This window comes from Petaurus breviceps, unplaced genomic scaffold (genome assembly GCF_028583685.1).
Source record: "Petaurus breviceps papuanus isolate PSGF00001 unplaced genomic scaffold, PetGlider_PUasm1.0 90823, whole genome shotgun sequence".
Lineage (NCBI taxonomy): Eukaryota > Metazoa > Chordata > Mammalia > Diprotodontia > Petauridae > Petaurus > Petaurus breviceps.
The window spans coordinates 7,505,345-7,523,571 of NW_027187352.1; the positions used below are offsets into that span (position 1 = coordinate 7,505,345).

Consider the following 18,227-nt stretch of genomic DNA (forward strand, 5'->3'; position numbering starts at 1 on the left):
ATGCTTAATGAATGCTCGTCATTAGAATATGGACAATAGGTATACTTCCCTTTATTTGTTTTTGTTTTGCTTTTCCTGTGAAGGTAAACTAAATGCTTCGAGTAGTTACAGATCTCATTAAAGAATCTCTACAGTGTTCTTTGATTTGATGCATTTGACACAGGTATGGGAAACCGTAGGGGTAGAAACTTCTTCTACCCATGTAGGTCAGCACCTTCTCTGCAACTTACACTTGACTAGAATGTCATTCACAAATAGGAAGATCTAGAGGACCTCAACTTCTACAAGGAATATTCCTCTTCCATTTGCAATTCTTGCTGGACATCATCCTTAACAGTGGCAAACACTTTACCAGAATACTTCTCACTATTCTATACCTCACTTGATATTAATAATCATAAGCCCATCAAACATAATTTTCTTTCTTGTCAAAGAATCTTATATCATCTTAATATGCACAGTAGAAGCATTTTGTTTAAAAGCCTTTAAGACTGTATCAAGTCAAAATGAGGTGGGGTGTTTTTTTAAGCCAACAAACTATAAGTACAATAATACATTCTTTGCACCTTTCCAATCCTTCATGTGACAGAAAAGATGTCTATTATAAGAAGTCATTCATGCCTGTTCCTTTCTCATATTTCCATCAGTATGTATATAGAGCATTCTAATAATAATTTTATAGAATATAACAGGTGTGAGGATTAGTAGTTATTTATATGTTTTCTAATGCCTGTTTCAGTAACAATGCTATCCATATTTTTCAGATATTTCAGTATTAAGCCCTCAGTCAGATAATCTTGAAAGTCCCTCAATGCTTTCACATTTTTTAACATAGATTTCTTGAGTATTTTTACCTGGTCTGTCTTCCCATATCTCCCCTCTTTTATGCCCTTTCAATTTCCTCATGCAGCACATCAGAGACAGTACTTTTAGAGTTCAAATGTGGTGGTTCTACTACCATCAATGATGAAAACAGTTTATTATATAAATACTAATATAATTATTCTATTTCATATCTGTTGCCATTTACCCATTGTCATCTTCTAGTGCTCTGGGAATGATCTGACATAACTTGGTCTCATACCAAGACTTCTGTAGACTCTGTTTTTTCACTTCATCATCATTTTCTGGGAGTTTTTTAGGTCACATTACTTATAATCTTCTGCCATCTTTCTGCATTAAATTTTGAAAATTATTTTATATTCTAAACCAGCACTTACCATTGGCTTCCATGTTCTTCTTGACTAAGAGAGTGTTTGCCCACCAAGGAAGTTTATAGACTCTTTATATTCATCATTATGTCAGTGGCTAACAATTTAAATCTCATAAGAAATTGTAGTAGGCCATACTGATATCTTAGCATTTAACTCTCCTTTTTCTAAAGCAGCTAGGTGGTATAGTACATAGAGTGCTAGACCTAGAGTCAGGAAGGCCTGAGTTCAAATCTGGCCTCAAGACACTAACTGTGTGATCCTGGACAATTCATTTAACCCTATTAACCCTCAGTTTCCTCATTTGTAAAATGAGCTGGAGAAGGAGATGGCAAACCACTGGCAGTCTTTGCCAAGAAAACCTAAAATAGGGTCATGACTGAATAACAACAACTCCTTTTTTCTAGATCATTAATATTTACTAGAACAAATTTGGCCTGTTTTAATAATAATCTCATATCTTCTTCTCTGTATCTTCTAATCTGATGTTGCTTTTGACCTTTATTCTAATAAGCTGATGGCCTTACAGCACCCAGACAACTGATTCAGAAATAATTCCCTCCATAATAACCATGTGTTTCTTGTCTGTCATATAGTCCATTTTGTTTTTTTAGGTTATTCAGTGATCACTATGTCTGGCATTTTCTGATTCTTGAAGAAAATAATAATCGTGCTTAGGTGTGAGGTTTCTGAGTAGTTGTAAACTTTTGCCTTTTTCTGTTTCTTAATTATGAGTCATATTTTCAAACATATTGTTTGCCATTCTCCCCAGTGCCCAATTTTATACTGAAGTTATTGCCAGATATCAAGTCATATGTTGATTTTATTAGGAAGATCTCATCAAGTTTTTTGGTAGAATTTCCCTATAGAAATCTTATCGCAAAGCATGATTGTGACATGAAGGTGACTCTGGAGTCTTGAAGGCTTTGTGTGAGTGGAACACAGGCTATGTAAGATTTTACCATCCTGGAAGGACTTTGAATATGGTCCTCAGAACAAATTGTTTGACCCTTTGAGGACTAGGTTAGCTGAGTATAAAGAGAAACTTTACCAGCAGGTTGGTCACTAGATGATGAATTGTTTTTGACTTAGAAAACCACAAATTAGTTTTCTCTATGTTTTTATTTTGTTAGATATTTTGCAGTTGTGTTTTACTCTGGTTCTGGCATACTCAGGAGTATTGTGGGGCTATAATGCCTAGCTGTGTGTTTGTCACCTCTGATGTAAAGGACACTGGTTTTCCCCCCAAGGATTGCCCTATTTCCCTACATCCAGTCCTTTTTCCAGGTCCTTGAAACTAATACTGCTATAATCACTCCCTTTATGATCTATAGCCATCACCCTAATGTAGACTCTTAGTACCACCCACCTAACTATTCTCTCTGGGCTCCAGTTGATTTCTAAGGTCCCTTTCAATATTATGATCGTATTGCAGTAGCCTTTTAATATGTCTTCCTGCCTCCATTTTCACACTATTCCCATCCATCCATAATGTCTAATGACTAACCACACTTCAGTAGTTCTTTTTTGCTTATTGAATTAAGGTCTCATTCCCTCTCCTGGAATCCCAGGCTCTCTACAGCATAGTTTAATGAATAGAGCACTAAATTTAAAGTCAGAAGACCTGGGCTCAAATCGCATTATTATTCCTTGCTATGAAAATAGTTTTAGGCTCCCTCCCCCACAAATAGTCTTAAGGCGGGGCACATTGAGAACCCCCTCTAGAATTTAGACTCTAGATGAATGATATCAAACTCAAATAAAAACAGGGAACATATTCCAGCTGCATATTGACTTGGAAAAACACATTAATATTATCTGTGTTCCATTACATTTTTATTTATTTTGTTAAATATTTCCCAGTTACATGTTAATCTGATTCTGCACTCAGGAGTATTGTGAGCAGCATATAGACACTTCTGCTCTAGATGGATCTTTAACTTCCCTTCCAGTTCTAAAGCCTTTGACAATCAAGCACCATCCTGCCTTTCTAGTCTTATCATAAACTGTTCCTCTCCATGTGCTCAAAGTTCCAGGCAAAATGATCTGCTTTTCTTCCCCCTATATATGCCTAATGTGCTCCTAACTCTATACTTTCCTCAGGCTTTTTTTCTCTATCCCTCTCTCCACAGATTCAAATCTTAAGCTTTCTTCACGACCTACCTCAAATGGAACATCATCCATGAAGTCTTCTCTGATTTTCCCAGTAAAAAATTCTTCTTTCTCTCAGACTTTGCATAGCACTTTTTTCCTCTTGTGTCCTTATGTTCCATTTTGTATTTCACTTTTTTATGTATCATATATTTCCCTTTTAAACTGTAATTCTTTGAGATTAGTGATTTATTTAACACCTAGCACAGGGCTCTGTATATAATAGCTGCTTAATTTTTATCTGCTGAACTGTCAAAGGGTTTTTAAAGCCTTTAGCCTAACCTTTTTTAAAAACAAAAAGTACACTCAGTGGAAAGTGAGATGATTGCTATGTTCAGTTCAACAGGCATATATGCCATCTCCCTCCGAAGTTATCTTCTATATATTATTTATTACACCTATACACACAGGTCAACTTGGGGTGCTTTTTCTGTATTTTATCATCATGTTCATCTTGACATGAGCAATTATTAAAATTCTGTGGTTTCAAATTTTGTGTCTTTTCCTTTTGTAGCTATTGGATGAACTACCCATGATCTACAGCTGTTGCATATTTGTCTACTGCATGTAAGTACTTGCATTTCAGAAGAGAGATGAACCAGCAGTTTGATTTGTAATAAGACATTCTAAAGCATTTCTCTTTTGAGGTCAGGAGTGCAAGAATTATCATCCAGATGTTACATATGAGAGAACTCTGTGTGACTTGCCTCCAGTCACACAGTTCATCAATGTAACATCCATACTCTGGGCGGTTTGTGAATAAATAATAGTTTATTTATATCAGATAAAGTTACATAACTTTAAACAGTTTGAAAAAGGTAAGTGTTATGTATACTACATGATTTCACTGATGTCCTTGTTCTTGTTGCTAACATAGATTTCAGTACCTCCACACCTGAATGAACACTTCATCTTCTGTAGTGTTTATAACATAGGTCATGTGGTCCAAAAACGCATCACCTGATATCTAACTTCTTCCATACGCATTTAGATACACAGTCAGTCTCTATGCCCAGACTTAAGGCTTTTCCAGCTGGATTGGTCCTCCCTTCATATATCCTTTAAGAGCCCAGGGTTACCTCCACATCATGATGAGGAACTGAAGGAGAACTTTATTGGCAAAAGTATTACTCACGTAGGGTATAAATTTATATTATCTCAAAACTGTAGTTCCCACTTAGAAAGGAGCTGACATGGTTGGTTTAAAATTGATTGGCCTCATAGTCATTGTCTTTTTGTACCAGGGTGCCTGGTCACACACATTTGACTCTTCTCTTACTGCTTTAAAATGCTGCATATGTGGTATTTGCAGTATGTAACATTTTACTTACTAAGCTGTTTTGCCTCTCTTCTTTGCTTTGAAGGCATTGCTCCTCAGAATTTCACCATATTTTTAACCCATCTTTCTATTTCTGTATATATCACCCCTCCTAAACCTATTCTTCCTCCCTCATTGAGACCTCCAGCCCCTCCTGTAGTACTTTTACAGGCGATCATTCCTGCTCTGGGGGTATACGGATATTCAGAAAAGACTAGTACCTCTGGTGTAAGGGTGTAATGCCATGCACAGAAGCTTTCCAGAAGAACTGCTACTGTGAACAGCTTTTTTTTTTAAGGTTCTGATTACTCAGTATAGTGATCACTCTATTCCATAACAAAAGCAAAACATCCATGGAAAATCAAGGTACAGCATAATTCCAAATACAGCATTCACCATATTTCAACTAATCACAGAAAATCACCATATAATATTCACAACATAGTCTCAAAGTAAAATAGTCACTCTTAAGTTAATTCAGTCAGTCACAAAATAGTCACTCTTAAGTTAATTCAATCAAGTCACTTATCAGTAGTATCAAAGTACACAGTCAAATTCTTCCACTCTTGGGGCAAAGTCTTGATGAACTCAATCAGTCACTAATCAGTAACAATAGTCAAAATCAGTCACTTATTCAGTAAAGTCTTACTAAGTATCATACACAAAATCCTCTACCCCTTAGGTCACTAGTAAACTATAATTCCATAATTACTCAGTACCCAAGGAGAGGTCTTTTCTTCATCTTGACTTGGGGCCTGTTTTCAGATTCTCTGGATCCCCTTCCATGGCCCCAGATTCTACCTGGATTCAATAACAGACAGCTCCCAGTTCCTTGACCAGCTCTCTGGGGAAGTCCTGCTCCACACTGACGTTCACAGGATCTGGCTCATGTCAGCTCCTTCACTGTTTCTATTCCAAGGAATTCAAGGCTCAGCCAAGCCACAAACAAAGTCTCAGTATCCTGGCCGTGCTTCAGTCACCTGGTCTCCTGGCTCCTGGGCTCCAGGGCTCCTAGCTCCAGATTCCAGGCTCCTGGGTTCCTGGGCTTCTGGCTCCTGGCTCTTGGCTCTGGCCTCCTGGCTCTGGGCTCTGGGCTCTGGGCTCCTGGGATCCCGTTCAGAAGGAGCTCCACCACTACCACAAGTTCTAAGGATTCACTTCTCCATTCTCTCTTCTGTAGCTGCTCTGCCACCAGATCTCGGTCTCAAGGAAATTCTGACTGTGCCTCTCTGGGGCTTTTCTTATATACACAATATTACATACTTCCTTCAGCCAATTTCCTGTTATGTACTTCCTTCAGCCAATTTCCTGTTACTCCAGTAACAAGGGGACAGGAGTTCATACCTTCTGTTTCCCCAATCAGAGGCTTGATCAGTTACTAAGGGCTAAGTACCTGCTATTTTTGCCAACACAAAGGGATCTTCAAATTCAAAATTACATTACCATTACAAAGAGCTGCCCTCTTTAGGGCTTCTTTCTACCTTGGGTATCTGCCTGCCACACAACTCTTTACTTGTGGCTCCAAGGAACTTTGTAGCATGAGCAGTGACCACTCCCTGGTGAACTGTTTCGGGAGTGTATCAGCAATGCCATATTCACAATGCCTATAGAGATTACAAATATGCTGATATAATTATCCATCACAAAATACGTCAGGTTTGCCATTTGGGGAAATAAACTAGAAAATTTATTAAGATACCAAAAGACCGAGTCCCAAAACCAGAAAGTGAAAGCCATCAGAGTAGTTATGACATTGGCACAGGTAGATAAAGTAGAAAGCACCCACATTTTCAAGCCTTTAAAACAGAACAGGCTACCTCAGGCAAAGGTCCTCCTCTCCCCACTCACCAGCAACCACCCAGCGTCCTGGAAGAGCGCTCCCAGCAGCTCCGGCCCCTGGCAGTGCTCAGCCGGAGTCCTAACTCAAAAAAAAAAAAAAAGGCAACCGCCACCAACTGCCAACCGCAGGACCGTTAGCTCGGCTTTTCACTTTCTCTTGCGCTGCTATGTCAGCACGTCCATGGGGCATGGGAGATCTTTAAATCCCATAACCCTTACAGGGAGATAGACTAAATCAGGTTGAGGATAACCTAGTTGTCTCAAACCTGTGGGTGAGTTGGGGGGGCTGCCTATCCCAAGCCTGTGAAGACTTCCCCAGCAGAATGGAAGGATGAGAACAGTTTGTTTCAACAGCTTAATTCATAGTCACCTTCATAGGTGACTAAAAAAGGTGCTGTGAAGCACTTAGAACTTGGTTAGATGTCAAAAAGGCCAACATCATTTATTGCATCCTGACCCATCATAACCAGTTCTCTTGACTTCTGTCTTGCCACTGAACTTTGATGACTCTGGAATACAGAGTGAGGCCGACAACTTCAAGCAACTTTGCCTCACTTAAACCCAATTTATGTACAAGTCAAAAGCCATCATCCATGCCATTTTACCATTTGCACCTACCTCAAAGTCCTCTAACAACAGGCAAATGACAAAGCAGCAGGTGCATATATACTGGGAACTGTAGTCACAACCCTGCACATAGGCAACCCAGACCATAGGATCATTTTCTCACTGGACTGAAACAGCAGTGGGATTTTGCAGATCCCTGGGAGGCCTTTTTAAGGATGATACTGCTCACCTCCTGGTATGAGTCAGGGACTAAAAAAGGTGGTCCTACCAAAGCCCTACCCAAAGAGATCATAAAAAATGGAAAAGGACACACATGTGCAAAAATATAGCAGCTCTTTTTGTGGTGGCAAAAAATTGGAAATTGAGGGAATGCCCATCAGTTGGAGAATGACTGAATAAGTTGTGGTATATTAATGTAATCGAATACTATTGTGCTATAAGACAAATACAATAAAATGTCATGATGTACCCTTGTAGCAAACATTGGCATTTAATAGACTGTTATTATAAGGAGGGACAAGATGTGTGAGTGATAAAGGTGATGTGTAGTACAGAGTGCTGGACCAATATTAGACTTATCTTCTCCAAATTAAACATTCACATTCAACACAAGTATGGGCCCCAAGGCAAGATGACTATGAGAAGACTTAATGTTAGCAGAATTGAGCACTTCTGGTGTGAACAGTTTGTTACTAATTTGGAGGGAAAGCTGAGCTAACACATGGTTAGCAGCAGTGGATCAGAAAAGGAGTCAGCAGTTTTCAGAGATTTGGTGTATAGCACCACGTTTGCTCCTCTGGGTCAGAACACTCACAAACATCAATAAGTTCACTTACCTTGATAGTATACTTACTGCGGTGATGAGGCTGACACACATATTGCCAGAACTAGCCTAGTGTTTGGGATGTTCCAAAGGAAAGTGTGGGAAAGAAGAGTTATTAGACTGCCTACCAGACTGAAAATCTACAGATCCATTGTGCTGACCTCATTGCTGTATGCCTGTGAAACCTGGACACTATTTTAGGGTGGACATTGATCAGCTAGAACATGAGGAGGGAGGAGAGTTACCAAAAGATTGCTTGAGAGGGAGGTGTTTGACACCATGCCATACAAAGATTTGTTTGGGGGAAGCTTCTAAATTTTACAGTCACTTTTGGTGGGAGTACTTTGGCCACAACAACCTTCAGAAGTATGTTGTATAGGCCTTATTATCCCCTTTTTTACTGGTGAGGACATTGAAATTCAGATAAATTAAGTGACTTACCCATTCTCATACAATCATAAAGTGCCCTGGAGCTAGAATTTGAGTTACGATATCCTGACTTCCATTCCCCGATTGATGAATGGTCAAAGGATATAAACAGGCAGTTTTCAAATGAAGAAATTAAAGCCATATAGTCAGATGAAAAAAATGCTCTAAATCACTATTAATTAGAGAAATGCAAATTAAAACAACTTTGAGGTACCACATCACATCTATCAGATTGGCTAACATGACAGAACAGGAAAATGATAAATGTTGGAAAAGATGTGGGAAAATTGGAACACTAATGCATTGTTGGTGCAATTGTGAACTGATCCAGCCATTCTGGAGACCAATTTCGAACTATGCCCAAAGGGCTATAAAAATGTGCATACTCTTTGACCCAGCAGTACCACTTCTAGGTCTGTATCCCAAAGAGATCATAAAAATTGGTAAAGAGGGGTGGCTAGGTGGCGTACTGGCCCTGGAGTCAGGAGGACCTGAGTTCAAATCCGGTCTCAGACTATATTAACACTTACTAGCCATGTGACCTTAGACAAGTCACTTAACCCATTTGCCTTGCCTTCCCCACTCCAGAAAGCCAAAAAAAAAAATGGGTAAAGGTCCACATCTACAAAAATATTTATAGTGGCTCTCATTCGAATTTCCAACAATTGGAAATTGAGAAGATGCTCATCAGTTGGGGAATGGCTGAACAAATTGTGGTATATGAATGTAATGGAATACTGTTGTTCTATAAGAAATGATGAGCAGGCAGACTTCAGATAAAGCTGGAAAGACTTCCATGAACTGATGCTAAGTAAAGTGAACAGAACCAGGAGAACATTGCACATAGTAACAGCAACATTATGTGATGCTCTCTACCCTAAAAAGACCAAATTAAAAGATTTATAGCAGCTCTTTTTGTGGTGGCAAAGAATTGGAAATTAAGGGGATGCCCGTTAATTGGGGAATGGCTGAACAACTTGTGGTATATGATTGTAATGCCATGTTACTGTGCTATCAGAAATGATGAGCAGGCTGATTTCAGAAAAACCTGGAAAGACACATATGAATTAATGCAAAGTGAATTGAGCAGAACCAGTATTGTACATAGTAACAGCAACATTGTATGATGACCAACTTTGATAGACTTAGCTCTTCTCAGCAATATAAGGATCTTAGACAATTCCAAAAGACTCATGATGGAAAGTGCTAATCCCATCCAGAGGAAGAACTATGGAGTCTAAATGCAGATCAAAGCCTACTGGGTTTTTTTTGTCTTGTTTCTTTCTTGTGTTTTTTTTTTTCATGTTGGTCCTAATTCTTTACAACATGACTAATGTGGAAATATGTTTAATATGAATGATTGTACATGTGTAGCCTATATGAAATTGCACACTATCTTGGGGAGGGGGGAAGGAAGTAATGGGGGGAAATTTACAACTCAAAATCTTATAGAAGTGAATGTTGAAAACTAAAAACAAAATGAAAAAAAAAAAGATCTCCTGACTTCAAGTCCAATGGTGCCACCTTTAAGAGGTTTGAAAAAAACTTTTTTCCAAAAAGTAAGAATTCTTCAGCATGTTATATACCTTTTCAGGTTACCATGCCTCAAAGTGGGAATAATGGAGAAGAAGAAGAATTATGCTCCAGGCTGCAACTAAATCTTGAATTCCCACTAGTTCATCTATCAGTAATGACAGCAGTGGCAATATACTTTTCCCACCACTCCGCCTTTTCCTTTTACTGTAATATACCAAGCATTTATCATTTTGTTGGTATGCAAACACTATCTACTGTCTTTCTGTAAGAGATCTCAACTTTAGTGGTTATGACCTTGCCCATAGTTACACACTTAGTAAATGTCAGAGAATAGGATGGCATAGTGTACAAAGTGCCCAACAGTGCTTCAGATTCAATTAATAAGCATTTATTGATTACCTTATCTCTTCCAGGCACTGTGCTAGGCTCTGGAAATACAAAGAATGAGACAGTCGCTCTCCTTTAGGAGCTTGAGATCCTCCATCCAGGACCTTCTTTGATTTTCCTAGAACTAACAGAGAAAAAAATAGCAATTTGTTTTTTTGTTTTAGACTATAACTAGTCAGTTTTCTAGTGTGTTTGCAAATCAGATGAACTTTTCTATAAGGTAAATATAAGATAATTTTATCAGAGAGGGCACTTAGGAAAGACATATAGAAAGTGGTGCTTGAGCTGGATTTTGAAGGAAACAGGGATTCAGAGTCAGAAGAGAGAAGGTAATGTGTTCCCAGCTTTCCAGGCATAAGGGATGACCAAAACAAAGGTAAAGAGAGGGGAAATGGAGTGTCATAAGGAATAAGAAGTCCAATTTGGCTGGATTGTTGAGTAGAGGAAGCACTGGGATAGCATTTCTATACTGAGGCTAGAGAGGTAGGTTAGTGGCCACTTGTGAAGGGCTTTAAAAGCCAGATAGATTCTTTATTTGCCCCTAGTCACAATAGGAGCCATTGGAATTCTTTAAATAAGGGAGTACCATATCTGTGCTTTTGAAAAATCACTTTCTATCTTGAGAATGGACAAAGTACAGAGAGACTTAATCCAGAGAGGCCAGTTAGAAAGCTGTTGCAGTAGTCCAGGTGATAAGTGTAAATCGAGAAGAGATGAATGCATCTGTATGACCCTGAGCAATATCTCTCAGCTTCAGTTTCCTCCATACAATTACCTATAAAGTAGAAATAATAATACTTTTCATCCTTGTTTGCATGTTGTCTTCATCACTGGATTGCAAACTCCTTGAGGGAAAGTACTTTCTTTTGCCTATTTTTGTACCCCTAGCACTTAGCACAGTGCCTGGCATGAAGTAGAAGCTTAATAAATGTTTATTGATTGTCCTTAAGAAGTAAAGTACCTGCTTTCATAGGATAAATAGTCAAAGTAGTATAGTAGTCTCAGCATTCAAAATATACAGTGCTATAGTATGGAATACTGTAATGGATCCATGATCTCTTTCATGCATATGAGCATCCCAGGGCCAGCAAAAACTTAGTTCCTACATTGTCTCCTGGGTGACCCTTGTTCATGTCCTTCTAGCATTCCTCTAAAAAGGTTCATCCTGTATTCTAGTAACCTTCCTCTAGACCGTTTAATATCTCATGGTGATGTCTGCCTGTTAATCCTTTATTAAGTAAATAACAGCCTGTCATGGAATCAAGAGACTTTGGTTTGAATTCCATGCCTCCCCGTTCCTGGTCTGTGAGCATGGAGATATTACACCCCCTCTTTGGAACATTTATGGAGGCAGAAACTGAGGTTTAGAGACATTCCATGGCCTGCTTTAGTTTAATAACAGAGCCAAATCTCTTCTGATTCCAAATCCAACTAAACTCCATTCACCCTGTTGAAGGGCCAAACAATAACCTCCTACATTAAGTACAGGCTTGTTATGTGAATTAGGTAAGGGGCACCCCAGATACAAACAATGAAAAACAGTGCTTCTAACCATTCACAGGACAGTCCTACTCTATACATAGATCTATTTATGGTAACACAGAGGTCCCTTGTACCTCTCTGCTTGTCTCTTATCATAGGGAGATCAGTGATGAGACATCTTGGCATAATGAAAAGAGCTAGAATCAAGCCCTGCTTCTGCCTTCTATTAGCTAGGTGACCTTGGCAAATCACCCAACTTCCCTGATCTCCCAGTCTCCAGCTTCTCATTTACTCATCTGTACAATGGTGACAGTCATACTTCCACTTTATGCCTCCCAATAACTATGTGAGGAATAAATTAATTAACATATACAGTAATAAATACAACATATTTACATGGTGCTTTGAAGTTTGCAAAGTACTATATATAATGTGTGTGTGGGTGTGTATAATCTCATTTGAGGCTCAAAGCAACCATATATGGTCGGTACTACGTGAAGATAAGGAAACTGAGGTTGAGAGAGCAAATGAATTGCCCATGTTCACACAGGATTTGAAAGTCTTCCTGACTGGCATTCTATTTACTACAGTGATGTAAGCTATCATAGAAATGTCAGGGCTTTCTGAATGTCTTCCTCTCAGGCTGCCTTGGAGATGACCCTGAACTCTCAACGTCTATGCTAGCAGAATACACGAGCCTGACTCCTTTTTCTAAGCTCCTCTGTCCCCAACTGTCTCCAAATGTCAGACTCTCTACCAGCTTTTTTGTGGGCTCTGCTTCTCCTCAGCAAACTCCTCCCACCACAGGCTCCATGTGACTACATGTAACTCATCAGGGGGCAGAGTTTATCTTCCCAGCAGGGGAGGTCTTCAGACTCCCCCCTAGGTCTATGAAGGGGCAGGGAAGGTCTTCAAATTCCCATTCCCATTACACATGGTCATTTCTGCCAAATCCTTTGATGTTCTCCATCCCCAACAGGCCATGCAGCTTTACAGCACACCTCCAGGGACATATATAACACAGGAGAAAACACATGCAGACACTCCAATAATTAGACCCTTTACAACTACATAAAGGGCTTTTCCACAAAGGGGTCTCCCCTGGCTCTCCTGTATACCCTCTTACTAACACACTTGGCTCTGTGGTCACATACATTGTCAGGGCTCATTGATGGCACATATTCCCAGAGTTAAGGGCTTCCTTTTTTCTTTTCTAGTTCCAGAGCTTGCAGAAACTAAGGGAGGCTGATGCCCTTAAAGAGGCAACAAATATTATCTTTCTTCCCCCAACGTTCAACTACCTGCCTCTCTAGTTGTCTGCTAACCCAGTAGGTCCAGTGTATCTTATCATTGGTTATCAACCCTAATTTATATGGAAGCTGTAAAGTTCCAAAGAGATATTCTTTAATCACCACAAATTATATAGAATGTAGTATGAGAAAAAACAGCATTCTTTTTGTAATGATGATTCTGCTTTTTGAAATATGTCTCTTTTCTGTTTTAGGTTTGAAAGTTTCAAGGCCAAGAACACAGTCAATTATCACCTGATTTTTATATTAGTGCTATTCAGCTTAATAGTAACCACAGTAAGTCCTTTTTTGTGTCCTACAGAGCTATGGATGTGGATGAGTAATTTTCTTGCCATTTAGGATTGGCACATTATCATCTCCCAAGTTTCAATTCATACATATCTCTCTGATCAAAGATAGAGACCTAGCTTGGAGAGATTACAGCCAGAAAAGTTACTTAATGTGCAGATTTCAGTTCTTGCTTTAGATGAAACATAAAACCACTTCCATTTTTTTTTAAGGGAGGGAGGGTGAAAATAAATCTTTGGTAGCAAGAAAAAGAATCATCTTAAATTTTGTTCAGTAGGGGATAGAGCATTGGATTTTCACTATTTGACAAAAATTACTGGGAAAACTGGAATATAGTATGGCAGAAACTGGGCATAGACCAGTATCTTACACCATATACCAAAATAAAGTCTAAATGGGTTCATGATTTAGATATAAAGGCTGATACTGTAAGCAATCTGGGAGAACAAGGAATAGTTTATCTGTCAGGTTTATGGAAAAGGAAAGAATTTATGACCAAACAAGAGATAGAGAGCATTACAAAATGCAAAATGGATAATTTTGATTACATTAAATTGAAAAGTTTTTGTACAAAGACAGTGTAACCAAGATTAGAAGGGAAGTAGAAAATTGGGAAAGAATTTTTACAACCAATGTCTCTGATAAAGGCCTCATTTCTAAAATATACAGATAACTGAGTCAAATTCCTAAGAATACAAGTCATTCTCTAATTGATAAATGGTCAGATGATATGAACAGGCAGTTTTCAGAGGAAGAAATTAAAGATACCTATAAGGATATGAAAAAAATGCTCTAAATCACTATTGATCAGAGAAATGCAAATCAAAACAACTCTTAGGAACCACAACTTACCGGTCAGATTGACTAACATAACAGAACAGGAAAATGATGAATTCTGGAGAAGATGTGGGAAAATTGAAATACTAATGCATGGTTGGTGGAGTTGTGAACTGATCCAACCCTTCTGGAGAGCAATTTGGAACTGTTCCCCAAAAGCTATAAAATTGTGCATACCCTTTGACCCAGCAATACTACTTCCAGGGTTGTGTCCCAAAAAGATCTTACAAGTGGGAAAAGGACCCATATATACAAAAATATTTATAGCAACTCTTTTTGTGGTGGCAAAAAATTGGAAATCAAGGGGATGTCCATCAATTGGGGAATGGCTAAACGAGTTGTAGTACATGAATGTAATGGAATACTATTGTGCTATAAGAAATGAGGAGCAGATGGACTTCATAATAACCTGGAGAGACTCATATAACATGATGCTGAGTGTAGAGGAGTAGAACCAGGAGAACATTGTACATAATTATAGACATATCGTATCTGTGATCACTCAGTTTGAAAGACAGCTCATCTCAGCAGTGCAAGGTTATAAGACAACTCCAAAGGACTCACGATGGAAAAGGCTATACACATCCAGAGAAAAATTTGTGGAGTCTGAATGCAGATTGAAGCAAACTACTTGCTCTCTCTCTTTTTTTTGTTTCTTTTTTCTTGTTATTCATTCCATTGGTTATAATTCTTTACAACTTGACTAATGTTTAATGTGAGGGTATATGTAGAACCTGTATCAGATTGCATGCTGCCTTGGGAGGGGGTAGGGATAGGAGAGGGAGGGGGAGGAAATTTGGAACTCAAGGGATTGTGGAACTGAATGTTGTAAACTAAAAGTAAATAAATAAATAAGGTCTGATATACAAAGTATATAAGGATTTGAAACAAATATCTAACACCAAGAGTCATTCAGTAGATAAATAATCAGATGATAGGAACAGTTTTCAAAACAGTTACAAACTATTAATGACAACATGAAAATGTGTTCCAAAATATGTTAATTATTAGTAAGAGAAATGAAAATTAAGATAAGTCTGAGATTCTACCTCACACTACACAAATTAGCAAAGTAAACCAAAATTGGGACCATTGAATGTTTGAGAAAGGTTTCTGTTACACTTGGTAGAGAGGTAAAGTCTTTGGACCATTCTGGATTTCATCTTGGAATTATTCAAGAAAATTGACTAAATTGTGTATATACTCTGGCCCTAAAATCATCTTTTCCTGATCTGCCCCAACAAAGTCAAAGATAGAAAGGATGATGATGGTATAATAAATAACCTTTATACGGTGCCTTAAAGTTGGCAAAGTACTTTACAAATATTATTTCATTTGATCCTCATAACAACCATGGGAAGTAGGTGCTATTATTTTCTCACTTTACATTTGAAGAAACTGAATCAGATAGAGGTTAAGTGACTTGCCCACATAGATTTGAATTCAGGTCTTAACTCCAGGCCCTTTGCTCTATCCCCAGTGCCACCTACGAAGGCATATCATTATATCAAGATTTTCCTTAATTTTTTTTCTCTTATCACCCTAGAAGTAAGTATTGAGATAAAGGTTATGAAAAGATGAAAGACATGAATAAAATAGGGTGGTTTTGTTTTGCTTCTTAAAATAACAGATCTGTCATTTAAACCCAGAATTCAGATTCTCAGTCTAGGCCACTGTCAACCACCACATGCTGCTTTGTTGTGTTCTCTCTCTGTGACCCTGAGGAAGTCCTTTCCCTTCTCTGAACCTCAGTCTGTAAAAATGAGGATAATAATACTTGGGTGGTTGGATCAAATGAAATCATTTATAAAATCTAAGAATCATAAGGTGCTGTATAAATGTAAGTTACCAGTCAGCAAGGTGAACCTGTGGCAGTTGTTTTCTAAGATCTTGGGTCTTTGTCTTCCAATAACAGAAATTTTGCATTGAGAAAATGTTCTCTACTTCCTTCATAAAGCCCTCCAGCACCTTGTCTAATCCTTGATACAAAGTAGGTTCTAGGACATAAGCTAAAGGATATTAGGAACTTCCTCAAATACTCTTAGCTCACTTTGTTTGGACCTCTCCTTTGTCCCTTTCATTCCCTACTTTACCCATCCACATTCCCATGTGTGCCATATCTCCCCCCTGAACAATGTAGGCTTATTCAGGGCAAGAACTTTCACATTTTTTTTTGTCTTTATGTACCTAGTATAGTGCATTGTACAAAGCAGGTACTTAATAAATGTTTCTTGAACAGGGATCTGAATTTAGCTGTGTCCTGCTTCACATTTTTATCAGTTACTTAGGTAAAAACATAAATAGTATATTCATCAGAATTGCAGATGACACAATGCTAGAGGGATAGTTAACACATTGTAGGGTCAGGATCCACTGGCTAGAATATTGGACTGAATCACTTAAAGTGAACTTTAATAGGGATACATAAAAAGCCTTATACTTGCATTCATCAACATCAGTTTCACAAGTACAAGATGGGAGAAGAGTAACTAGAAATCAGTTTGTCTGAAAAAGGTCGATATGAGTTGTTTTTTGTTTTTTTTTTAAGCAATTGGGGTTAAGTAACTTGCTCAAGGTTACAGGGCCAGGTGTTTCTGGGTGGGTGCTAAGTGTCTGAGCCCGGGATTCGATCTCCAGGTCATTACAACGCTGGAGCCGGTGCTCTTACTCACTGTGCTACCTGGCCGCCCCTACGTGAGTTTTTAAAAATAGATTTTTGCTAATTTTAATTTTTAAAATTTTTTAATAAATTTATTTATTTATTTTTAGTTTTCAACATCCATTTCCACAAGGTTTTGAGTTACAATTTTTTCTCCCCGTCTTTCCCCTATCTCCCACCCCAAAATAGCAAGCCTACTGAATACCTCTTCCCCCAAATATGTTCTCTCTTATATCCTCTCCTATCAACCCCTTAAAAATTTTTAAATAACATCTAGATATTTCCTATCCCTTTCTTTCCCCCTCCCAGAGAGCCATTCTTTATAACAAAGAATTAAAATTTTAAAGAAAAAAATGGAAAACCAATCAACATATTTAAAAAGTCTAACGATACAACATTTTACATCCATGGATTTCCCTTTCTCTCCCACCCCTACCCCACAGAGAAGCTGGAGGTGTCATATCTCTTTGTTAATGGCAAGCTTGTTCTTTTTAATTTTGCATATTTGGTTTCAATTGTTTGTGGTTATTGTTCTTCTGTTTACATTGTTGTAATCATCATGTACAAGAAGGCTCTCTTTTACTTTGCAACAATTCATATAAGTCTTTCCATACTTCTCCATATTCATCATGTTCTTATAATATTATGTTTGTGTGCCACAATTTCTTTAGTCATTCTCCAATCAATGGGTATCTGATCTTAAGGATTTTAATAGACTACAAACTCCATATGAGTCAATAGTATGTTGTGAAAACCAAAAGAGATAATGCAGTCTTAGACCATGTAGACAGATAGGACACAGTTTGGTGGAACAGTGGCCAGAACACAGGTCCTGAAGTCAGAAAAACCTGAATTTAGATCAGGGCCAAGATACTTGACAGCTATGTGACCTTGTACAAGTTTAACCTGTTTGCCTCAGTTTTCTCAACTGTAAAATGGGGAAAATAATAGCATCTTGCTCCCATTTTTGCTGTAAGGATAAAATGAGATATTTGTAAAGTTCTTAGCACAGTGCCTAGCACAAAATAGACATAGTAACCATTTTCCTTCTTTTCTTTCTATTAGACATAATTGTCTTATACTTAGCCCTGGTCAGACCACATCTGGAGTATTGTTTTCTGTTCTGGGTGGCAAATTTTAGGAAAGACTTTAATAAATTACAGTCTCCAGAGGAAGCAACCAAGATGGTGGAAAGATTTTGAAGAAACATGATACCTGCCTTGTATTGGAAGGTCTCACCTTATGGAAGAGTGGAAGAGACACGACCTTGTCCCAAGAAGTCAGAATTAGAAGTGGGGAGTAGAAGCTGCCAAGGTCAGTGTAGATTTGGAAAAAAAAAAAAAAGAAAAGAAAAATGTCCTAACCACTTCAGCTGTCTAGAAGTGCCTTA

The 18,227-nt window shown here is 38.2% G+C and overlaps 1 protein-coding gene across 5 annotated transcripts in view; it reads left to right on the top strand.

The window, feature by feature from the left end:
* The window catches only part of ACER3 (alkaline ceramidase 3), a 205,150-nt gene that overhangs the window by 141,850 nt on the left and 45,073 nt on the right, over positions 1 to 18,227 (top strand). For all 5 annotated transcript variants that reach the window (XM_069070901.1, XM_069070905.1, XM_069070903.1 and 2 more), the window contains 2 exons: positions 3,877 to 3,929; positions 13,248 to 13,329. In XM_069070901.1, coding sequence (XP_068927002.1) covers positions 3,877 to 3,929; positions 13,248 to 13,329 — 135 coding nt within the window. The remainder of the gene's footprint in view (positions 1 to 3,876; positions 3,930 to 13,247; positions 13,330 to 18,227) is intronic.